The 20493-nt window shown below is 42.7% G+C and overlaps 4 protein-coding genes across 4 annotated transcripts; all 4 read left to right on the top strand.

The window, feature by feature from the left end:
* The first annotated feature begins 3574 nt into the window (after positions 1-3574).
* On the top strand, positions 3575-7415 carry LOC137001676 (uncharacterized). The gene is made up of 3 exons (XM_067360781.1): positions 3575-3708; positions 3816-4401; positions 5309-7415. The coding sequence occupies exons 1-3, from the start codon at positions 3575-3577 to the stop codon at positions 6116-6118; spliced, it is 1530 nt and encodes a 509-aa protein (XP_067216882.1). The 3' UTR covers positions 6119-7415.
* A 1530-nt stretch (positions 7416-8945) lies between these two features.
* Positions 8946-10862, top strand: LOC105667333 (uncharacterized). The gene is made up of 2 exons (XM_067360414.1): positions 8946-10466; positions 10538-10862. Exons 1-2 carry the CDS (start codon positions 9403-9405, stop codon positions 10830-10832), a joined length of 1359 nt encoding a protein of 452 aa, XP_067216515.1. The 5' UTR covers positions 8946-9402; the 3' UTR covers positions 10833-10862.
* Positions 10863-11164: 302 nt separating this feature from the next.
* On the top strand, positions 11165-12393 carry LOC137001483 (uncharacterized). Its single transcript, XM_067360416.1, has one exon. It carries the CDS (start codon positions 11742-11744, stop codon positions 12330-12332), a length of 591 nt encoding a protein of 196 aa, XP_067216517.1. The 5' UTR covers positions 11165-11741; the 3' UTR covers positions 12333-12393.
* A 10-nt stretch (positions 12394-12403) lies between these two features.
* LOC137001482 (uncharacterized) lies at positions 12404-13239 on the top strand. Its single transcript, XM_067360415.1, has one exon. The coding sequence runs from the start codon at positions 12450-12452 to the stop codon at positions 13131-13133; it is 684 nt and encodes a 227-aa protein (XP_067216516.1). The 5' UTR covers positions 12404-12449; the 3' UTR covers positions 13134-13239.
* Positions 13240-20493: the final 7254 nt, after the last annotated feature.

The following is a 20493-nucleotide window of genomic DNA, read 5'->3' as shown; positions in this document are numbered from 1 at the left end:
GTGTAATTTGCAACATGCAGCTGCATACTTTTTCCTAAAAACAACTATATATATTTTTTTACATCAGTTGATTCGTCTTATTATTCTGTGTATAAAAGTATTATAAAATTACTGAAACACAGAATGTTTTACAAAATATTTTGTATTTTATGTCAAAGTATGTAAAAGATAAAATATCGCGTAAACCATTCAATATTTGATCATACTACTTTTCTAACTTTTTACGTTACATAAAATGTTACATAGAATCTATTGACATAAAAAAATTAGGGTAATTCCAATTTAAAAAATTTAGTTTGCGTCCAAATTCGCAAAATGTCTTTATGTAAGAGAATTTCGTTTCCATTTTATGTCCCCCTTGAAACCATACAACTTTTGTCTGAAATATTTGTTTTTAAAACCCTATTTCCAGATATATATAAAAGAAAATCAGACATTTTCTACATGTGCAATATAACATTCTGAACATTGGCGTAATTAAAAAGTTGTAAATATTATGATATAAAGACTGATAAAATAAAGATAAAAGTTACATATATGTACATTAATAAAATATAGTTACTAGTTTGATAAAATTAATATTCAACTTGTGAATTTATTAACTAATTTATTTTATTTTCTTTAAAATTTGCAAAAATAAACGATCCAGAAGTTATTTGGTGCGGGCATATATCCAGAAGGTGCAGATGGCGCGGACACATATCCTGATTGTGAGATCAGACGATACGAATTACGTTGTCTGCTTGGGGGGGGGGGGGGGGGAATGGTGCAGGTATGTGTCTCCTCATGTCCAATGTTGACGGTGCCGACTCGCCTTTTGCGAGAAAAGACCGTGCGTCCTACTCGGATTTGAACCGAGTTCGTCACGGTGACAAGCTCGCATTTACCAATGTCGCTATGGATCGTACTGTGTCAGTATATGATACTATAACGGTATTTTTGTTGCAAACATATGAGGGCACGGATCTAAGAACTCGCTTTGCGCTCGAAATCGTGTAAAAATATTGTCCAAACGTCTCAGAGCATGAAAATTTTGAAAGTTGCAATTAGTTTTTTTAAATATAGACTTGTAGAGAATGACGAGACGGAACTTTTTTCTATTTGCAGTTTTTTTGTTCGATGCTTATTTTTAATAATAAAAATAAAAAAGTGAAAAATTTTTATCCCCAAATTCAATAAAATTTTAAGATATAAATCGTCGTAATTTGGCCAAATTTTGTTGAAATTGTTTGAAATTTGGTATATGCATGCAGTATAGTCTAGCGATGCCTACAAAACAATAAAAATGCTAAAAATCGCCTATTGTTTAATAATAATTAATTGCAAATTGAGGCCAATGGGTAACTACGTTTTTTTAGTTTTGCTGACAAAAAGTATCGAGGGAACTTGAAATTTGAAACAACTTCCAGTGAGACATTTGTTCCTCTCTATTGAAGGAAGATTTCTAGAAATTTTCAGATCGATTCATTGAAAATTTGCGGAAATATGCATTTTATAAAAAAACATGCGACGCCGCCAATGATAGCTCCGTGAGCGCTGAGCACCATCAGGCAGCGTACTCGCCGTTCGGTTTTCAAGGACTCGATTTTATAATGATTTTTTAATAGTTATACATTTGAACAATCGCTCACTCTCCACGAAATATCGAAATGATGAACTATTATTTATACGGTTTCTTAATTAAATACTTTTATTATTATTATTTTGAAATATTTCACATACACTCCAGAGACGCGGTCTCTAGGACGGTAATAATTTAACAAATAACAATAGAGTTGTAAGAAATCATTATAAAATCGAATCCTGGAAAGTTGAACGGCGAGTACGCTGCTTGATGGTGTTCAGCGCTCACAGAGTTATCATTAGCGGCGTTGCATGTTTTCTTATAAAATACATATTTCCGCAAATTTTCAATGAATCGATCTGAAAGTTTCCAGAAATCTTCCTTCAATAGAGAGGAACAAATGTCTCACTGGAAGTTGTTTCAAATTTTAAGTTCCCTCGATACTTTTTGTCAGTAAAACTAAAAAAACGTAGTTACCCATTGGCCTCAATTTGCAATTAATTATTATTAAACAATAGGCGATTTTCAGCTTTTTATTGTTTTGTAGGCATCGCTAGACTATACTGCATGCGTATACCAAATTTCAAACAATTTCAACAAAATTTGGCCAAATTACGACGATTTATATCTTAAAATTTTATTGAATTTGGGGATAAAAATTTTTCACTTTTTTATTTTTATTATTAAAAATAAGCATCGAACAAAAAAACTGCAAATAGAAAAAAGTTCCGTCTCGTCATTCTCTACAGTCTATATTTAAAAAAATTAATTTTGCAACTTTCAAAATTTTCATGCTCTGAGACGTTTGGACAATACTTTTACACGATTTCGAGCGCAGAGCAAGTTCTTTGATCCGCGGCCTTATATAATAACAAATGCTAAAAATTATCTTATTTGTGTCGTATTTGGTGTCATTTCATAAATCAAAAACTAAATATACATAAATAATATTTTCATAACATACTTAATTAATTATTATCTGATTGATATCGTGTTTGGTATCAGTTTAATCATAAAAATCTTATTAATTCATAACAATAATTTTTTAATTGATAATATACAAAGTAAAGGTTTGTGTTATAATTAAAATTTTATAATAATTACAGATATAAATATATAGATAAAGAAATCCTCGCGACATATCTGCCGGTCGGGCCGGCCCTTTATGCCCTATCTACACCGAAGGATGATCCTGCTTGTGGCTCATCCGATCACTTTTGCCTTCAGTGTGATTTTCAATGTGTTTCAATGCGTCTACATTACTCGCTCGGATGAGCCACAAGCAGGATCATCCTTCGGTGTAGATAGGGCATTACGCGCCGTAACAAATGCAGTAATACATTACGAGTGCGCGAATTCCAGTGGATATATATTTTTGTGAATTTATATATATTTGAGAAAAAAATATTTAAGAAATTAAAAAAGAATAGAAATCTCATTCTCTTTCAATTTATTCTCAAATATATACAAATTTACAAAGATACATGTCCATTGAGGTCCGCGCGCTCGTAATGTATTATTGCATTTGCTACGGCGCGTAATGGGTCGGCCCGACCGGAAGATATGTCGCGAGGATTTCTTCATCTATATATTTATATCTGTAATTATTATAAAATTTTAATTATAAAACAAATCTTTACTTTGTATTTCATCAATTAAAAAATTATTGTTATGAATTAATAAGATTTTTATGATTAAACTGATACCAAACACAATATCAATCGGATAATTTTTAATTAAATATGTTATAAAAATATTATTTATGTATATTTAGTTTTTGATTTATGAAACTGCATTTGCTACGGCGCGTGAGGGGCAGCCCAGCCCGGCTGCCTTACAAGAAAAACTTCGGTAATGCAACAAATGCAACGCGTATGTAGCGCAGTCGCACGCGCGCGCGCGTAAAATAAATATGTGTGTGTGTGTGTGTGTGTGTATGTGTGTGTGTGTATGTGTATGTGTGTGTGTTCTTAGTGTCCAGCAGTGATGCAAGATTGAGCATCCTGCATCATGCGCGACATGAGGGGAAGAGCCCCCACCAAACAAGCGAGCATCGCGTCCGTGTGCGCTCGCCGTGTGAGTCGTACGTTGTTGGAACGGCGAGTGCACATGGACGCGATGCTCGCTTGTGTGGTGCCGCCATGGTGGAGGCTCTTCCCCTCATGTCGCGCATGATGCAGAATGCTGAATCTTGCATCACTGGTGTCCAGAAATAGTGAAGCCGAGAGACGCGATGAGTAAACGATGTAAGTATTTATATATATATATATATCAACTTTATAAATTTTATAAAAAGCATAATTTCTCTCTCTCTCTCTCGTTATTTCTCTCGTTCTGTCTGTCATGTAAAAATTAAAATATTTTTTTTTATTGCAGCACGAAGCGAAGGCAACTTGCCGTCAGGACGAAGGGGGACGGTGCCGACGGCACCGTCAACATCGGACACGAGGACCCCGGCGACGGTACCGGTGGTACCATCAACATCGGACACGAGGACCCCGGCGACAGTGCCGGCGGTACCATCAACATCGGACACGAGGACCCCGGCGACGGTACCGGTGGTACCATCAACATCGGACACGAGGACCCCGGCGACAGTGCCGGCGGCACCGTCAACATCGGACACGAGGACCCCGACGACGATACCGGTGGTACCGTCAACATCGGACACGAGGACCCCGGCGACAGTGCCGGCGGCACCGTCAACATCGGACACGAGGACCCCGACGACGATACCGGTGGTACCGTCAACATCGAACACGAGGACTGCGGCGACGTCGCCGTTAGCAGACAGGGCGAATATCCAGACAGGAAGAATAGGCCAAGATGTAAGAAAGGTTAGTTCTTTATGGTATTTATAGTATTATATATTTTTCTCATAAAGAAAAAATTAAAGACAAATGAGCCAAGTTATTATTACATATATTAGAGCTTTTTTTGATAAAATGATAAACAGAAACGTTTCTGCCTATATTTTCCTCTGTATAAATAGTAAAATAAATTAAACTTACATTATTATAAAAAATAAAATTATGTCGTTTGCATCCTCTATCTGCAATGGAAAATAATTTGACAAGCTTGATAAAAAGTTATGTCCAAGTTATTGTATTTCTTATTGATGATAATCATTGGAAAAATTAGATCGTCGATACTATAGAATAATAAAATAAAATATAGAAATACCAAAATTATAATATATAAAAAGAAATTATTATATTATAATTGTAATTTTTTATTGTAATTACAATTATAATATAATAATTGCTTTTTATATATTATAATTTTGGTATTTCTATATTTTATTTTATTATTCTATAGTATCGACGATCTAATTTTTCCAATGATTATCATCAATAAGAAATACAATAACTTGGACATAACTTTTTATCAAGCTTGTCAAATTATTTTCCATTGCAGATAGAGGATGCAAACGACATAATTTTATTTTTTATAATAATGTAAGTTTAATTTATTTTACTATTTATACAGAGGAAAATATAGGCAGAAACGTTTCTATTTATCATTTTATAAAAAAAAATCTGTAATATATGTAATAATAACCAATTCGACTCGTTTGCTTTTTATTTTCTTTATGTGATTTGTATCAGAGCTTTATACAGAAGTTTTGTTTTATATATTTTTCTTTTTTTATCCAAATCTCTTCTGTCTTCTGTTTTTGAATAGTTACATACATGTGTGTATGTGTATCTGTGTAAAAGTACTAATATTTATATTATTTTTCAGAATATTAATGATGCGGTGCGTCAAGCAATCAATCAACAAAGAAAAAAGCAGAGGAAGTATGCCAATTTTAAACGGCACACCGCACCAGGGTACGGGCTCCAACTGGCACCATCCGGATACATGCCCGCGCCTGCATCTTCTGGATATGTGTCCGTGCTATCGGCACCTCCTGGATATATGCCCGCGCCGCCTGCACCTTCTGGATATGTGTCCGTGCCATCGGCACCTCCTGGTTATATGCCCGCGCCGCCTGCACCTTCTGGATATGCGTCCGTGCCATCGGCACCTCCTGGATATATGCCCGCGCCGCCTGCACCTTCTGGATATGCGTCTGTGCCATCGGCACCTCCTGGATATATGCCCGCGCCGCCTGCAGCTTCTGGATATGCGTCTGTGCCATCGGCACCTCCTGGATATATGCCCGCGCCGCCTGCAGCTTCTGGATATGCGTCTGTGCCATCGGCACCTCCTGGATATATGCCCGCGCCGCCTGCAGCTTCTGGATATGCGTCTGTGCCATCGGCACCTCCTGGATATATGCCCGCGCCGCCTGCAGCTTCTGGATATGCGTCTGTGCCATCGGCACCTCCTGGATATATGCCCGCGCCGCCTGCAGCTTCTGGATATGCGTCTGTGCCATCGGCACCTCCTGGATATATGCCCGCGCCGCCTGCAGCTTCTGGATATGCGTCTGTGCCATCGGCACCATCCGGATACATGCCCGCGCCACCGACACTATCCGGTTATATGCCTGCGCCGCCGGCATCATTTGGATTTGTACCCGCGCCGTCCGGGGGATATTATTATTAAAAACTGTCTCAAACTTGTCATTTCGTATTATATAATTTTATGTATTTCATAAAATTTTATAAAAAAATAAAAAATAAAATAATTTTATATATTTATGTTAAATTTCTTTCCTTCCCATTCCTCTTATTATTAATTAATTTTATTTTTTTAAATTAATTTTATTTTTTTTTATTTTTTTTATAATATACTTATATCTGTGTTTTTCTAATCGCTTGTTTATTGCATATCGCTCTGTACATCAGTGCTTCATGTTCCACTCATATATCTGCCACATGTTTACTCGCGCTTCTCTCTCTCTCTCTCTCCTTCTCTCTTTCTCCTTCCCCCCTTCTCCCTGCTAATTTATAATTATAATCTTTCATTTGTATCATTATCTTTTTTCATTCGTGTGACTTTTATTTTAATTTTTATATTCTTTTATTTTTATGGTTCTCATCTTTCTATATAATAAATTTATTTATGCATTTTATTTTGCAGTATACATGAAATATACTACAAAATAAAATGCAATAAAATATGCTATAAAATTAAAAATGCATAAATTATTGTTATTTAGGCAGATGAGAACTATAAAAATAAAAACCATATAAATGATAAAAAAATAATGATACAAATGAAAGAATATAATAATCAACTTGCAGAGGGAGAGGGGAGAGAGAGAGAGAGAGAGAGAGAGAGAGAGAACCGTAAGTAAAAATGTAAGCAGATATGTGAGAAAAGCATGAAGTCGATGCAATTAGCGATATGTTGTAAGCGAGCACTTAGAAAGAGACAGAATAAATGTACGATAGAAAGAGAAAAGAACGAGTTTAATAGTATTAGTGCGTACACATATATATTACTCTCTCACGCAAGGATGAAATAACAAGGATAGTATTGTCTGTTCTTATCGAGTAAACAGGCAAGTTTTAGCTCCATCTGTTCTAATATTAGCCAACTAATTTATTGCTCTGTTTTACTCTCGTACCTCAATCTCGCACACACACATATGCATAAATTTTTACAGACACTAATCTTTTTTATTAGGCTTCCAAACTTACTTTTAAAAATTCACAGATATTCTTTCATATTAGACCGAAAACGGACGCTATGTCTTTCGCACAGAAAAACTGCAGAATTTTAAAGTTAAACAAATATTGACGCCACGTGCAGATAACAAAACTGTAATTTAAAATTTTTTTCTGTTTTTTACTAAATATTATAGCATCCGTTCTTCGTTATTATAAGTACTTGAATTGTGGAGAAGGATTTTTCAATCTGTATAGCTAAAAAAAAGATTAGTGTTTGTAAAAATAATGTCGGTAAAGAAGAACTGTAGGATCCCCTTAATGGATCGTATAGATGAATCGATGATTTACCGCGATTAGTCTTGGAATACAATAATCGTAAACATCGAACTATCGATGTGCGACCAATCGATGTCACTCCCGCTATCGCAAAGAGACTTTTGTCCATGGTGTACAATAGAATAAAGATTGCCGCGCCAGCGAAATTTAAGGTGGGCAGTAGTATAGCTATGGGGGTTCTAACCCATGGGATCTGAGGGGGTGCGCGGGTGAAGGGGGGGAAGAGGTTGAGGGGGAGGGGGTAATGACGTCATCGTTTTGGAGGGAAGGGGGTAATGACGTCATCGTTTTGGAGGGGAGGGGGCAATGACGTCATCGTTTTGGAGGGGAGGGGGTAAATTTGGAGTAGAGGGGGTGACGAGGGAGGTGCGGGGGAGAGGGGAAGGTATCGGATTACAGGGGGAAGAGGTTGAGGGGGAGGGGGTAATGACGTCATCGTTTTGGAGGGGAGGGGGTAATTTCGGCGTGGAGGGGGTAACGAGAGAGGTGCGGGGGAGAGGGGAAGGTATCGGATTACATAAATTCCTGGAAGAGATAAGGATTCCTGGAAGAGATAAGGATTCCTGGAAGAGATAAGGATTCCGAGAACTGTTTACATCTTTTGGTTTTTCTCTGCGCATCAAAGTAGAGCGCCATGTTGTCGGAATGCATCACCGCAATGTTTATACAATAAGGGTATATAAGACCCGCGAAGAACGAGTGGTATAACAGTCGAAATGTTCATCGCACTCTCGGATGAACGCGATATTCTCAATTTAACAGCAGCGGAGTTAGAATTTGTGCCGAAGGTGATTTTATTAAGCAAGTTTGTTCGGTTCGTGGATCAAGTGTGGGAGAAACTTCCGGAACACGTAAGAGTGGACCCGGAAGTGCAGGGTTACCGTCGGTGCTCGTTGCACTACAACCAGCCGTGGCAGCGCGACCACATCGACGGACCCGCGCCATACGTTAAAGATTGCACTCTGTGCGAATTAGGTAAAAAAAATATCTCTAAAAATAGAAAGTGAGAAATATTCAGCGAGTAGATATTTAGGTGTATTGTAAAATGTTTCAGGATCACCACGATGCGACAGCCGAGGAGTCTCGTCGAACTCACCGGGAAGGTCATAAACCAGAACGTTGCAAGCAGATACCTATTGAGCGATCTACCGCTTCCGGAGAAGTGTATTCGACAATTGTATCAGACGTATGGTCGGGATCGCGTCGAAAAATTGTTACCAAAATGTAAGACGCAAGCCGAGTACTTAGGCATCATACAGTTGATGTGTTGTGTCGATACCGACGAAATGTCGGAAATGTTTGTATGCGAATATTGAAATAAAAAATTTTTATATTTAAAATGTAAGTTTTTTTTTATCATCATCCCGCTGTAGTAATATAAGAGAACGCGTCGATTGTACTGACTTATCGCGAGTCAAGTTACACCATTGTAGCGAACCATTTAAATAAACAATTTCAAAAGTTTTATTAAAATAAACTTATTCATATTAAATTGCTATAATTTATAAACATGAGTCATATAGAGATAAGGATTGTTTATACAAAGGGTATCGGATTACACTGCGTCAGCACTTTTGGAGTGGAGGGGGTGACGAGGGAGGTGAGGGGGAGGTGCGGGGAAGGTATCGGATTACATAAATTCCTGGAAAAGATAAGATAAGAATTGTTTATATAAGCATGAGTCATAGAGAGATAAGGATTGTTTATACAAAAATGATTCATAGTTCCGAGAATTGTTTATATCCTTTGCAGGTTCGTGCAGGTTTTAGCGTGACATCATCGCTATTTTTAGATCATAGGCCCTTAGGTAGCCACTTTAGGCGCCATGTTGCCAGATTTCAATTTGCGTGACATCATCGATTATTTTAATTAGTGTCGTGTGCGACGAGCGGGTATAAAAAGCTCGTGAAAAAATATAAATTGTCACAGTTGTTCAAAATGGAGCGCGATCTCACCGTACGAGCAGCGAATATCAAAACGTTGGGAGAGTTCCTTCCATGGGACTACGAGTGCGACGAGTACCTCGATTCTCTGAGGCAAAAATGTCGCAAGAGACAACGAACCGGAGTAGTGAACTCTCTGGTGGCGCAAATTGTGCGTCTGGAGGGTGTGAGGAAGATCATTCAAGAGCGTTTTGTGCCCATCGGTGCTGGATACGGCGGATACGAGAAGAAGGGCTACACGTGGAAGGAGATCGAGACGGCGTTTAGGAACCGTGTGCTGACGGGTGCGGTTGTCAATCACGAATACATCGATCCTCGTGAATTTTTGGGAGAGATAAGAAATACCGTCATCGAACGGATCCAGGGCGTCATGGTGGAACACAACAGCGTCAAGATTAACACCGCGTTCAACGGGGAATTCATCGCGGGCGACAAGACTGCCGTGAAGACCATCGCCACGAAGAATCAAGAGATATATCCAACATCTGATCTAAACGAGTGGTACACGAAGCATGTGGTTGACGTCATACAGGCATCTCTGGAGGAGTTTCAGGAACGTGATAGCGGATGGGCGTTGTCACGTATCCTGAACCTAACAATCAACGTCAACAAGTTGAATCCTCTACGCGCGGGATGCCACATCGAGTTACCGCGGAAAGTTACGTTAAAAAGGGCAGTGGTCAACGTGAAATCAAACGATAATGCGTGCTTTGCGTGGGCAGTAGTAGCAGCTTTACATCCAGCGGAAAAGTACCCGGAAAGAGTATCGCAGTACCCGCACTATTCAACGGTGCTGAATCTGTGCGACATCGAGTTCCCCATGACGCTGCCACAAATATCAAAGTTTGAGAAAATGAACGCCATCTCCGTCAACGTCTTTACCACCGAAGACTCCAAAATCGTCCCTCTGCGGCTCACCGACGACAAAAAGGAGAAGCACGTCAACCTGCTATACGTGTGTAAAAACAACGATGCACACTTTGCGTGCATAAAGAACCTGCCGCGGTTGGTGAGCTCACAACTGAGCATGCACAAATGTAAAAAGTACATTTGCGATCGGTAAGTAAAAATATACGTAAAAATTAAATCAATATTTTTATTCATAGTTTTAATCAAATAAATTATTACAGGTGTTTACACTACTTTTATATACAGGAGAAATTATCGGCGCACAGCATCGACTGCGGGAAAATGAACGACTGCGCCGTCGTTCTCCCCAGCGAGGACGACAAGTGGCTGACGTTCCGCAATTACAACCGGAAGGAGCGGCTCCCGTTTGTAGTGTACGCCGATCTCGAATGTACGCTCGAGAAGAAGGATGGACAAGACGGCACCACATACGTCTATCAGCATCACAATGTGTTTAGCGTAGGATATTATGTAAGTTGCACGTACAATAATTCTTTATCCGGGTATAAGTCGTAACGCGGTGAGGATTGCACAGCGTGGTTCGTCAATGAACTGCACGATTTGGCGCACCGCGTGAAAGCGATCCGCACCACCATCGTCCCCATGGCGGATCTTACGCCGGAGGAATCGGAAAAATTCCGTAGCACCGCGACGTGTCACGTGTGCGAGAAACCGTTTACACCGGACGATACGCGGGTGCGCGATCATTGTCATCTTACCGGGCGTTATCGAGGTCACGCGCACTCGTCGTGCAATTTAAATTACAAAGACTCCCACGTTATCCCGATGAGTATACCCTCCCCGTTAACCCTCATGATATTTCACAATTTATCCGGTTACGACGCGCATTTCATCATCAAAGATGTTGCCAATGCTTTCGAAGGCAACATTGATTTACTGCCGCTGACGAAAGAACGTTACATTTCATTCACTAAAAACGTTAAAGATACGGAGGATGAAAATTCCAAAATTTGCGTGAAATTACGATTTATCGATTCGTTTAGATTTCTCAGTACAAGTCTTGAAAAATTAGCATCTTATCTGACAACGGACGAATTAAAAATTACACGATCGGAATTTAGCCATTTATCCGCGGAACATTTCAATCTGCTTACTCGGAAAGGTGTGTTTCCCTACGAGTACGTCGACAGCGTCGACAAGCTCCGGGACACAAGCCTACCATCGCGCGTATCGTTTTACAGCTCGCTCACCGGAGAAACGGTATCCGAGAGCGATTACGCGCACGCGACAAACGTCTGGCAAACCTTTTCGATCGAAGATCTAGGTCAATACAGCGATTTGTATTTGAAAACAGACGTTCTTTTGTTGGCGGATATTTTCGAAAATTTCCGAAACACGTGTATAAAGAGTTACGGTTTAGATCCCGCTCAGTATTACACATTACCGGGGTACACGTGGGACGCTATGTTGAAGTACACGGGCATCAAGTTCGAGTTGCTCACAGACATCGATATGGTGCTGTTTGTCGAGCGCGGTATACGCGGCGGTCTCAGCCAATGCTCCAACCGATACGCCGCCGCCAACAACAAATACATGTCATCGTACGATCCATCGGAACCGTCATCGTACCTAATGTACTATGATGTAAACAACTTGTACGGCTGGGCAATGTGTCAACCGTTGCCCTACGCCAAATTTCGATGGGCCGATGATGTCGCGAGCTTTGACGTAATGTCCGTTGCATCCGATTCGGCTACCGGTTACGTGCTGGAAGTCGATCTCGAGTATCCGGTGAATCTTCACGACGCGCACTCCGACCTGCCATTCTGCCCGACGCGCGATAAGCCGCCCGGCAAGCGGGAGGTCAAGTTACTCGCAACGCTGTACGATAAGCAGCGTTATGTCATTCACTACCGTAATCTGCAGCAATGCGTGCTACATGGCCTGCGAATTGCAAAGATTCACCGCGTACTGCAATTCGCGCAATCTCCATGGCTCCGCGGATACATAGAACTGAATACACAGTTTCGGACACTCGCGAGTAATGAATTCTAGAAAAATTTATACAAATTGATGAACAACGCGGTTTTCGGCAAAACCATGGAGAATGTGCGAAATCACACGGATGTCCGGCTCGTTACACAGTGGGATGGTCGGTACGGAGCGGAGGCTATGATCGCGAAACCGAATTTCCACAGCCGAAGCGTGTTCTCGGAGGATCTAGTCGCCGTAGAGTTGCGAAAACTCGAAGTGAAATTCGACAAGCCGATCTACGTGGGTATGTGCATCCTCGACATATCCAAGACCTGCTTGTACGAGTTTCACTACGAGTACATGGCGCCTCTCTACCGCGACAATTGCAAAATTATGTATACCGATACCGACAGTCTGATATACTTTCTACAATGCGAGGTCGCGTATCGGGATATGAAACGCGATATTTCAAAATTCGACACGAGCGACTACTCCGAGGACAACGTTTACGGTATACCGCGCGCTAACAAGAAAGTACCCGGTCTGATGAAAGACGAGAACAACGGCGCGATCATGACGGAATTTGTCGGACTGAGAGCGAAGATGTACGCGTTGAGAGTCACCGGACAAAAAGATGTCAAAAAAGTTAAAGGCGTAAAGAAAAATGTAGTCGCCAGAACTATAATGTTTGACGATTACACTCGGTGTCTCAACGACGAAATCGAGCTAACACGGCGTCAATCGTGCATCCGCTCAAAGATGCACGAGGTGTACACCGTGTCGGAGTCGAAGCTCGCGCTCAGTCCGTACGATGATAAGCGACACGTCGTATCCGAATCCACCGATACTCTACCATGGGGACATTACAAGATACAATTGTAAATAATGCTTAGTAATTTATATAGTTTAATATTTTATGTATTATTGTCTTTATTAGTTTTAAATGTATATATATTGTAACATGTTGTAGTAATAAAGAACATCATTGTATATAAATGTATAATAGTTTATTATAATGCAATGTAAATTATACATAGTTTATTACAATACATCGTCTTTATTTATCCAAGAGTTGTGCGAATTGTCGAATCCCAACCACTTTACAAACACCTTGTCGTCCTTTCGGCGCAACACCTTCTCCACGAGATAAACGTCGGGTTGTGCGGTCTTGAGCAATTCGTGCTCGTAAAAGCCTCCCGCGACCGGATCTCCGCGATAATCTTTAATCAGATACGTCACAGGATTGGTACGTTGCACCGTGGCGATCTTAAACACCTCCGTCGACTAATTCGGCGTGTATCCTTTCTCGAATACAGTTTTGAATTTGCTCACGCGCACCGGATCACCCACCCTGAATTTCGCCGGCGCGGCAATTTTTATATTACCGTACACGGTGCTCAAGAGTCCCTTTGCGATCTCGGGAGTGACATCGATCGGGCGCATACCGATTGTACGATGTTTACGACCGTTGTATTCCGAGACCAATCGCGGTAAATCGTCGATTCACCTGTACGATCCCGTGAGCGTGAAAAACTTCCACATTTCGTTCTTTAACGTGCGATTGAATCGTTCCACCACCGAAGCCTTCATAACCGAGTATGTCGAATAATGATTGATACCGTGTTTCTTGACAAGATTTTGGAAATCTCTGTTGTAAAATTCTTTTCCACGGTCAGTCTGCAAATTTTTCGGAATTCTCTCTCTAAATATCGCGGAAAATGCTTTGGACGTTTCGATTCCACCTTTGGTCTTTAAGGGCATAGCCCACGCGTACTTGCTCAACACATCGATAACGGTTAGAATGTAGTTGCAGCCGCCGTTGGATCGCGAGTACGGTCTCGTCTCGACAATGTCAGCCTGCCACAAATTATCGTATCCTTTCACGACGACTGGCCGACGCGTAAAGTTTCTTCTCGGCGGTGCGTGGAGCTCGTCCACGAGCGATCTCCTCTCCAGGCTCACCGCTTCCTTCTCGCACATTGCGATTCGTTCTGTTTCTTCTTCATCGCCTCATCGTAGTATTCGATGAAATTTTTTCTCACAGCTCTACGAAGATTGTGAATCTCTCGCTCGACAAGACTCTTCGTCTCTCGCTCGCGATCGATGAGTTTTCCATCGAGTCGCGCTACACTCTCGTCGAGGAGACCTCTCAGATCGTGAATCTGTCGTTCCAACGCCACGTATCTGGTCTCGATGTAATCGTCGTGGTCTCTCTTCCAGGTCCGCTCGGTATTTTCCGAATCTTCGAGTCTCGAAAGTACTTCTCGCTTAAAATTTTCACAGAGCATACGATTTCGATTCTCACGATCGCTCATAAGCTTGAAGTGATGATCCAGATGCAGCTTGTTGACAGCGTCGGTGTCCGCTTCAGGGTCGGCGAGATGTCTGATCACGCGTGACTTGGCGTTGAAAACCTCACCATCCTTGCAGAGACAATTTTCGCGCACGTAATTCTTCGAGACTTCGCCGCTCTGTCTCGTCACCCTGTCGCTTCCTCCTAACTGTAGTCCGAATTTGTTGATAGACATTCCTGTAGCATCACACGAGCAATACTGGCTACAGCGATGACAACGACAATCAATTTATAATCAGACCAGCTTCGCGCAGTTCCTCGATAATCGAGAGAAACTCGTTGTCGTGCGCGTTGTTTCCCGCCTGACGGGAGGCGTCCAGCAATCGAAGGCGATCCACCAATTCGTTCGGATCATCCCAGTGCACGTAATCGACCGCGTTGTCGGTCACAGTCATGGTCTGTGGTACGTTACACTTGGGTAACGTACGACCCACACCTCTCCTGTCGAGATGTGCAACACCTCCACCTTTCTTAGATATCAGAGGTGTGATGATATGTTTGTATTTGTATCCTTTGTTTCCCAAAACAGGTAAATGCGTGTTATGACCGCGTCTGTGAGCGTTAGTAGCGAGTAGTATGCTCTTGTACTTTTGTTTGTCATCCTCCGTACACAGCGTATCGTCGGGAAGTCTTTTGAATATTAATTCAAACAGGCCGGATGTGCCAGCGTATTTCACACCGTCCACGATCACATTGTCGTCTCTATCAATGTCGAAGACCTTGTCTCCGAGAAACGTTCCCGCATCGTTGAAGTATACACCGTACACGTTGTCGATCCCTCTCTTCTTGTCACCGCTCAAGAGCTCCCCGATGTACTCTTGACCCAGCGGACCCATTTGGCCGTACAGAGCTTCCCGACCATCGGACGTTTGCATCGTCTGTCTCACGGATGTTACGAAAGACGGGTCCGTGGTTTCGAACACGTTTTCGGTCGGTAAATATGTCGGCGCTTCAAACACCAATTTTTGCGGCTGGAACGGAGTCGAGGCTTGTATCGGTGGCGTCAATGGGGTCTGTATCGGTGTCGTCAACGAGGTACGCTTGATTTTCTTCCTCTCAGAGCTTGTCCGCTTTCGTTTGATGTCCGGTTCGTTTTTAATCTCGAGATCGTCAACCGAATCATCGTCACCCTTGATGTTCTCGACGATTCGTTTCAACGGCTCTACGATCGGTTTCAACCGTTTCTCTAATTGCACCTCTTGCTCCACTCTACCCGTCTTCAACGTCCGATGCTTCTTGCGAATCGACTCGCTCGTACGAGCGATTTCCTTCGCGATCTTCTCCCTCTCGTCGATATCTTTCGTGTCAAGCGTCATCGTCAACGTCTCGAGAACAACTAACCATTCCGCGGTACCGCAAACTCGTTAAAACCACGTCTGTAACGTCCATCGTTAATCGCACTATCCTTGTCTATCACTAAAAATCCGTACTTGTGCTGCCAACATGCGTGACACAATGTTCCGAAATCTTCGTACGTCATGTCCGTATTCACATGATCGTTGTAGACGTGCTTAAGGTTTGTTCCATCCTGCTTGAATATTACGAGTAAATTCGCGTTGTCGCGCACGAGATGTTTCGGTATTTTTGCATACGTTTGGCACAGATAAAAACAATCGACCTTCGAATGTCGACTCATAGCAAAGTACTCGCGTATCGCATTCTGCTTGTCGCACGCTATATCGTCGAAGACGAATACGGAACTCGGTAACGCCTCGCTGTGCGGTACAATTGTGTTGTTGTCCGAGAACGTAAAATAGACGATTTCATCGATCGATCCGAGCAATCTTTCGAGATACCGATACTTTGGTTGATTCAACGATTTCGAGTACACGTACACGTTTTCGAAACGTACACCGTTCGGACTTTCCAGCAGACTAATCATTACATTAGTTTTACCGCAATTCGAGGGACCGCAAATGATACCGCGTATCGTGTTTGGCAGCATTTTACCGTGTCTGCACGCCTTCTCACAAACCCCTTGCGTCTTATCATCCATGTTTTTCACACGGATCGTGTACGGTTGTTGTACAAATTTCATTTTTTTTTACCGGACTCTTTCTCATCCTTGTTATTACGCGACGAGTGCGCAGCATCGGTTGTTGGAAAGAGCGGTGCTCGGATATTTGTTGCTAGATCTAAAATATCTCTATTTCCATACATGATTCGGACATTATCCTGAAAAAAAAAAATATTGTTTCAAACACACGATTAGCGATACACGTTTGCGACATTCACCTCCTTTCGTTCCTTCTTATTATCCCGGTTATTCATTGTACTTTGTCGTCCGACAAACTTTGATATTCTACTGGTTAATGATCGATACACGCCTCCTATTTATAGGTGAGCGCTGTCGAAACACACCTCAGTTGGAAATATGATTTACACGCGATACGTTAGAATTCGCGCTCTATGAAACGATACAAGGGTGCCGGTTTACTGAACAGTGTGATAAATCGACTACCGTTGGAGCTGCATATACCCGGCTACCAATTTTGCGGGCCGGGGACTCGTCTGCGGAAACGACTCGCGCGAGGGGATCGAGGTATCAATCCGTTGGACGCGGCGTGTCGCGATCACGACATCGCGTACTCGCAAAACCGCGAATCAGCGGACCGCCACGCAGCCGATCGCGTTCTCGCCGATAAAGCGCGGGTGCGGATCACCGCTGCGGACGCGACTCTCGGTGAGAGGGCTGCTGCTACCGCCGTATGGGCTGCTATGAAAGCAAAGACGAAATTGGGGATGGGTATGACAAAGAGAAAGAAGAAGAAGACCAAGAGGAGAACGCTTCCGACGGCGAAACACGGTGGTATGTTACCGTTGTTACCGCTCTTGGGAGTCATCGGTTCGCTTGCCGGTGGAGCGGCGGGTGTTGCAAAGGCGGTGAACGACTCTAAGGCCGCGCGACGACAACTCGAAGAGACGAAACGTCACAATAAAGCAATGGAAGGACGGGGGATTTATCTCGCTCCGTACAAGCGGGGCAAAGGATTGAAAAGAAAAAAAAAAACGTCGAAAAAACGATAGAGACGCCCGCGGGTGCCACCACCAATCTACAGTTGTTACAAATAGCGAAGCGTATGCGAATACCGTATTTCCGAGGTGTCTACATGCGTAACGCTTTACCCGACAAGATACATAAAAATGAGAGCGATATCGTGAATTTGGACGATGTCGACGGGCCGGGCACGCATTGGGTGGCGTACGCCAAGAGAGGCGATCGCGCCGTATACTTTGACAGCTTTGGCAATTTGCAACCGCCGAAGGAGCTTACACGCTACCTCGGAGACACCGATACAACGATAACGTACAATCGCACGGTCTACCAGACGTACGATCAAACGATCTGCGGACAATTGTGCCTCCTGTTCCTCCAGAAAATAGATATAAAAATCGATCAGCCATCGATCGACATCAGTCGTCGATTGAATCTCGGCAATGTCGCTGACGCTCACTCTAAGCGGTAAAAGCAGCGTTCTCACGGTGGATTATTTTCCACCGATAGACTTGAGCGATGGGGACTACGAGCTCGGCCTAACCACGATGGAGACCTACAACACGATTCCGAACGTGACGGTAGCGAACAATAAATTTTATTTCGACGACAATGACGAAGAAATTACAATTCCCGAAGGATCGTACGAATTGGACGCCATTGCTTCTTATCTGAAACGCGCGATACTGCAAAAACGAGGAAAAAGTGAAGAGCAAGATTATCCATTGTCACTTCGTCCCAACGTTAATACCATGAAGAGTGAAATCATGTGCGCTTTTCGAATAAATTTCGCCAAACCAAATACCATCGGACCGCTGTTTGGATTTTCGACGGGTCGTATACTGGAACCGAGAAAGTTGCACGAATCAGATTCCTCGGTTAACATCGTCAACGTAAACATTATTCGAGTGGAATGCAGCATAACCACGGGTGCGTACGCCAACGACAGGTCGGTGCACACGATACATGAATTTTCACCGAACGTACCTCCGGGATATAAAGTCTCGGAAACGCCGGCGCAAATCATTTACCTTCCGGTCATCGCGAGGAGCGTTACCGATATCACCTTGCGTGTGGTGGATCAAGACGGACGATTGATCGATTTTCGCGGAGAAGAGATTACCATCAGACTGCACTTGCGGCGACGTGGTGCGAGGAAATGCTCGTGTTGAACGAACAGCGAGTGATTGAGAGAACAACGAAAATTGGGAAAACATCGCCATTCAAGAGGCTCAGTACAACGAACGTAAACTTTTTAAAATCGTTGGGATTCGTTGTGAGAAACGTTTAAAGAGATGGATATACTCGACATCGCTGACGAGCCCGTCTTCGACGAGCGTATCGTGAAATATGAGATGCACACGTACAATCCGTACGCTAACACGACGTTGGGACACAGCGATGAGATACGAATACCGATACAGCAACAGGATTTGTACACGTTACCGTGTGAGAGTTTTCTCTACATTGAAGGAAAACTCGTTACTCCTGCCGATGAGAATAGAGATAACGTGTGTATAATGGGAAATAATTGTGTCGCGTTCATGTTTGATGAAATGCGATACGAGCTCGACGGAGTTGAAATCGATCGTAACAGAAACGTTGGAATAACGAGCACGATCAAAAACTATGTATCGCTGACGACGGAGAAGAGCAAGACGCTGAAATACGCATCGTGGAATCCGGATGGAAATCCGTTGCTCGATGGAAACTTTAATTTTTGCGTTCCGCTCAATACTCTTTTAGGATTCTGCGAGGACTACAAACGGATTGTAATCAACGCTCGTCACGAACTTGTATTGATACGATCGCGCAACGATAACAATTGTCTCGTAGGACGAGCCGGTGCAAATCCAACGATCGAACTACTCAAGATACAGTGGCGAATGCCGCACGTATCTCTGAGCGAAGTCAACAAGCTGTCTCTTCTTCGAACTTTGGAAAGCGGAAGATATCTGAGCGTGTGCTTCCGTTCGTGGGATCTGTACGAGTTTCCTCTGCTGCAGAATACAACGAAGCATTCCTGGGCGGTTAAAGCTGCGACGCAATTGGAAAAACCGCGATACGTAATCTTTGCTCTCCAAACCGGTCGAAAAAACGTACTGTCTGAAAACGCTACGCAATTTGACGCTTGTAAACTCACCAATGTGAGACTGCATCTGAATTCAGATTTTTATCCGTACGACGACATGAATTTGGATTTCGACAAGAGTCGATACGCTATACTGTACAATATGTATGCGCGTTTCCGCAAAGCCTATTATGGACAGGACGATACGTATTTGGACATCGATGAATTCTCGAAAGCCGGTCCGTTCGTAGTCATAGATTGTTCGCGACAAAACGACTCTGTCAAGAGCGCCACCGTTGACGTGCGAATAGAATTTGATTGTAAGGAAAATATACCGGCCAACACCACCGCCTATTGTCTCATTATACACGATCGAATGGTCGAATATAATCCACTGAACAACATTGTGCGCAGACTCGTGTGAAAAGTTATAAATTAGACGTGTGCGAATGGGAACGTCAGTTTTCCGACGGTCGATGACGATGTCGAACGTACCAATTTTCGTCGACTTGCAAGGTTACGCGTTCAACAACATTTTTATCGTGAAAGAGGTAGCGGTACTTCGAGATGGCGAAACGCTATCTCATTACGTATTTCGTGAACACGTACCGTGGTATCTGTTGACGAAATCGGAAAAATCGCTGGCGTGTTGGTTATACGGATACACCACCACGGCTTCCGATGGGAAGATGGACACGTCTCGTACAGTCAGATGAAAAGTCTTATCAACAATGCCATTGGTACGGAACCGCCTCTGATATACGTGAAAGGACTCGAGAAGAAAAAGTGGCTGTGCGAGATTTTGGAAGATGATGTAGAGATC

The sequence above is a fragment of the Linepithema humile genome, chromosome 8, assembly GCF_040581485.1.
Source record: "Linepithema humile isolate Giens D197 chromosome 8, Lhum_UNIL_v1.0, whole genome shotgun sequence".
In the NCBI taxonomy this organism is placed as follows: Eukaryota; Metazoa; Arthropoda; class Insecta; order Hymenoptera; family Formicidae; genus Linepithema; species Linepithema humile.
Note: the sequence above shows the minus strand (reverse complement) of the source record. Positions and strands in the feature narration are given on the sequence as shown.